At 29.8% G+C, this 5165-nt stretch overlaps 1 protein-coding gene and 1 long non-coding RNA gene across 3 annotated transcripts in view; one reads left to right on the plus strand and one right to left on the minus strand.

Moving 5' to 3' along the window:
* The window catches only part of LOC136797356 (uncharacterized), a 493983-nt gene that overhangs the window by 387363 nt on the left and 101455 nt on the right, over positions 1–5165 (minus strand). The window lies entirely within an intron of this gene.
* LOC106686316 (uncharacterized) overlaps positions 4739–5165 on the plus strand; it is a 58215-nt gene continuing 57788 nt past the window's right edge. Inside the window, exon 1 of one of the 2 annotated variants that reach the window (XM_067053702.1) lies at positions 4739–4870. In XM_067053702.1, coding sequence (XP_066909803.1) covers positions 4862–4870 — 9 coding nt within the window. In that variant the 5' untranslated portion in view covers positions 4739–4861. The remainder of the gene's footprint in view (positions 4871–5165) is intronic. The other variant, XM_014429536.3, reaches the window with a different exon arrangement.

Consider the following 5165-nt stretch of genomic DNA (forward strand, 5'->3'; position numbering starts at 1 on the left):
ATAAGTACTTAAAAACTGTAACACGAGCCTGCCAATTTAAACTAAACTTGAAGTGAACGTAAAAGGATTAAAATGAAATCTTTATCATCATTTTGAACATTGTAATATCTCCTAAAATATTAGTAAACTCTCCTTACCCTTCATTGTTTCTAAATTATACACCGTATTAGAATTATTTTATTTATTAAGCATACTTAGTTTTTCTTCAAGCCTTTTACAAAAATAATATTAAATAGAAATAACTTATTACAATACATTTGTACAAACAGATCAGATAGAAAGAAGAAGTATGATAGATCTAATACTATGGCTTGTGGAGAACTGTGCAACATGAAAACATACCACTTAGTAATACTAATTACAGACCCTAAGCTTCCTTAATTAATTTGCTCCACCCGTCGCAGTCCTTCAAACCTTCCCACCTGTTCCGGATTTCCAGTGTCATTTTGACATAATTATGGTACTTAAAAGGCATCAGATACTTATTAGTTTTTTTATCTATGGTATAGGGAACTGCCAAAATTCAAATCATAGATAAATAATAAGATATATAATAACATAACATTTATTATTATTATTATTATTATTGACTTTTACAATTCCTTTTCCGTTACTTAATCCACAGATGAGTGCTAATACAATTATTATAATAATAAGGAACGACTAGGCCTTACCAAAACCAACAACCAACGGGCATTGATGACCAGGCTGTTAAATACCCTTTCAAAACTAACAAACAACAAACAATAATGTTTACTACAGTTATTACAATAATAGAAGTATTCTAAGGTAGGTGATATCACGTAATAAAAATGAATATTTTGATATGATATCCGGTTTTAACAAATAAATTAATGCTAAATAAAACTGAATGTTGAACTACATTTTATTAAAATAAAAAACATTATAATATTTATTATTATATAGGTGAATGATAACCATAAAAAAAATATAAGGCAATGATTTAAAATTCGTTTGGGGTCCCAGGGCACTGCGGAATAGCCGCTAACGAACCGGCTGATCGGGCAGCAAAGGTTGTGATTTCTGAAAGAGTTCCACATCGCAGAGTAGCTGTCAATGATTTCATTATGCAAATTGAAATTACATCAAATGTGGGCAAATGATACTGACAATAAATTACGGGAAATCAGAAGTGTTGATCATCCACTAGAAATGTGCGCAGAGAGGAGGTGATTTTGACGCGCCTTTGAAAAGGTCATACGCAACAGACCCACGGTTACCTTATGGCCCGCGATTCTCATAAAACGTAAAACGCATCTTACATGAATACCAAGTATACGATACGACTCCATCAAATCCAAGTATGAATTACCAGCAGATCTCCATTCAATTTTGCAGGATAACAAAAATACAGTAAGTAAACTTTTTGAATTTCTTAATCACTTAAAACTTTACCATAAAATTTTACCACAAGTACCCATTTTTCAATAGTTATACATTTCAATTCGGAAATTAAGGGAATAAGGAGTATAAAGATTTCGGAAATTAAGACAATAATGACTCCGAAGTGGTTGATGCCTTAAAATAAAATAATAAAAATTCATTTTGTTGAAAATAAGAGGAAACGAACAGAGATTAATTCGACAGTTTAAATAACAATCATAAATTTTAATTTAATTAAATGCAAACCAAAATATCAACCGAAAATGAATAAAAAGTACATTATTATTCATTATCGGAAATACAAATAACAAAAAATAAATAAAAATTTAATGAAATATATCAAACCCAAAATAAATAATTTTAATAAACTTCAACAACTACCAATATAGCCCCACAGCCGATCGACAGCTACTTAAATATTCCTAAATTAATGACAAAAATCGTTTTGTACATCAGATGTATGAGTTTAAAAATTTCGAAGTGCTGAAAAAGACTGCGAATACACCAAAAATTATATGAATCCCTCCCTATTCAGAATAAGCCAAAGTTTCAAACATCTAACAATAGCTGGATTAGATTAGATATTCTTATTGACATTTTAAAATTATTAGACTTTCTCCATAATTGTTCCTTACACTAGTCCTGACAAGGAATTCAATTTTGCAATATATGAACTTTAGTCGAGGTTTTCTCTTTTTTTTTTAAGGCTTTAAAAAGCTTTTGTTGTGGTTTTGGGATTGGCTGTAATCCTTTAATTAAAGTACTATTGGTTTTGAGGGTTCAAGCTGACGTTTTCAGTATTCGTTTTAAAAGTAATTGATATTCCTTTTAGATAGCCACTTCAAGTATTGATAGAATTTTTTTTTTTTTAGTTTATTTTACGAGTCATCTATTTATTTCTTCGTTTATCTATTTATCTTGATAATTGGTCAATTTAAAACAACTGATCCATAATAAATTAAGTTGGTTGCTTGAAAATTATTTCCAATAGAGGTAGTATACAATATACAGTAACATTTATGCTACAGAGAGGGAAGAATGCACCAATAGTGAATGATAATGAACTAAAATCTTTTTTTAGTAGATGACATGATTTCCTTAGTGAAATTAAAAGTTTGAAAAATGAGGTAAATATATTTATATGAATTAAAAATACACATGGATGAGAGTTGTTAAATTAATTATTATTTGTAGGTTTATTAAGGTACATGAATATGGGACAGTAGTCCCGAAAAGTTGTAAAACAAAAAAGAAAAAAAATTATTGAAATTGACAATTATTCATTTATTCACACAATTAATTAATTTGCCTACTTCAAGTTTAATTTATTTTACCACCCCTATCACTCACTTATCAATAATAACATTATTTAACCTTTCTCACAATCAGGTCAGACACATTATCAATTTATAACAAACTATATTTTGGACTAATTTCTTAGTTTTTTAATTATTAAATTAATTATTTGCAGTTCCCTCTTCGCTCTGGTGTGCAGATTGGGGTGGGAAGATTTTCCGTAAAACTTGCATTTTTTAGAACCGGTGTGCACGACCCTTTAAGGTATTCCTCCTCTTGATATTTTACGATTGCCCTGAAGTTTATTTAACGCTAAAAAAAATTCCTATAAAAGAATTCGTTCCCAAATAGTTTTCCTTTGAAGACAACCAAATACAATTTACTCTTATTATGGTTGGTAGGTGGCTAATTCCAAGTAATAAATTATTACCATTGAATATATCCCTGTTTTTTGTTAAGAACCGAAAAAAATGGCTGCCTTTCATCTATTACAACCAATCCAAAATAAATTAAGTTGTTGGCTTGGCTATTATTTATTTTAATATTTTGTATTTTTAATTCCTTCATGTTTTTAAAGACAAAAAAATTAGTATTTTTTTTTTTTATTTGACTATTTATAAATCGTAGACTTAATACTGGCCATTTTCATTAAATGTAAGGTCTATTTTTTTTGTTGATAATTCCAAAAATAAGTGACATAAGAATATCAAACATCACTGCTTTAAAGAAGGTATTTTAAGCTAATAAAAATCATTCTTTGAACAATCTTTATATTCGCAGTCTTAATACGATAAAAGTTGGCCTGAGCTTTAATGCTCAAATTGAAAACCTATCTTTTTATTTATTTTTGCCTGAGATTTTATATTCCGTATTGTTAGTTTAAATTGTTGACTTAATTTCTGTTGGTTTCCTCTGATATTCAACAAAACGAATTTTTAATCATTACTTCCCATTTTTTTTACTTTCCCATCATTCACCTCGATAATTTTGAATATCATAAGTTTTTTATTTTAATAAAATGTAGTTCACATTCAATTTTATTCAGCATTAATCTATTAGCAAAACAATATATTATAATAACAATTACAATTTTTTTAAAATTTTAAACAAATAATTACTTTTTTTTTGTAAGGCAATGGACATGAAAAGCGATTTATGGTGAGAAAATCAAATATATATAGCTCATAAGTAGGGGAATTATATTTTACAACCAATCAGAGATAGTTTACAACCATTGCAGCAACTGTAATAGCTTTTACTATAGTGTAAACTTGATGATATTTGCGTCATGATAACATTTACTGTCGCGGTAGTACTGTTACCCTGGGGCTAATACAATAGTTAAAATGAAGCTACTGTCACAATAAGATCTATTTCTCAAACGATATTTAACAGCCTCGGTATGAAGACGCTGCAACTGCTAAGGAGTACGTTATTGTGTTAAATGTATGACCGATTCCGTCATGATATTGTCGAAATAAAAATTCTCAGAAAGTAATTAATATTTTTACTAAAACTCATTTCCAAACAAAAAAGATATGAAAATTTATATTTCAGTGTTTGAAAGATTGAAATAAAAAGATTATTAGTTAACAAATTTTTAAAATAATAAAGCTTCTATAAAAAGTTTATTTTTATTTTGTGAAAATAAAAAATAATTTGCAATTGAAACTTACTGGAAATAAAAATTATTAGATATTCCCAGTCTTTCCTATCAACACATTGACTGTAACGACTAAAAAACACAACGAGGTTCCTCTTCAAGCAAAACCAAAGTAAACTGAGGTATCCTACCAAATAATCAGAACCACTGTTGTCAATGAGATAGAACAATTACCATGGCTCAAGATAAGGTTACGTTTTTACCTTCAGTGCCTCCTACATGTTTGCCTAGCCTATACCTATACATCTAGTTTAATGTGTGACCATCCTCACACTCCCCTCCGAGACAGATCATACACACAGATGCAGGGCCCAGCTGGTGCAGCTGAGAGGTACAATATGGAAGGGACCAGCTGTACCCCATCTGCAGCACACGTCCATTGTGTACAGAGGACATCCCCTCCACTTCTTCGCCGGTCGGCTAGTCAGTCCTGGTCGGTCTGTCTTCTTGGCAGTGTAGTTGTGTGTGTCTATCAGAAGTGTAGTAACAGCTATCGGCATGTTGAAGGTAAGCGGCTCTATTGCACTCCAAGGCTGAGTGGGCCAATTTGATGGCTTGCTTGCTCCCGTTTTGATTAAATGTGTATAATTTTACAAATATCCTTAACTAACCTGCCACAACTTCACCAACGAAAAAATTCATTCTTGAAATACACCTTATCAATCTACACCTTTTACACAGATTTGAGTATAAACCAGCCTTTTTAAAATTGTATTTATTTTTTTATTGTTCATATAACTACTTAAGTTTTAATTTAATTTATATAACAATTTAATTTAATTATGTCGAAAAAAAATACATT

This window comes from Halyomorpha halys, unplaced genomic scaffold (assembly GCF_000696795.3).
Source record: "Halyomorpha halys isolate HHAL.00 unplaced genomic scaffold, Hhal_1.1 Scaffold35.1, whole genome shotgun sequence".
Taxonomy (NCBI): Eukaryota; Metazoa; Arthropoda; class Insecta; order Hemiptera; family Pentatomidae; genus Halyomorpha; species Halyomorpha halys.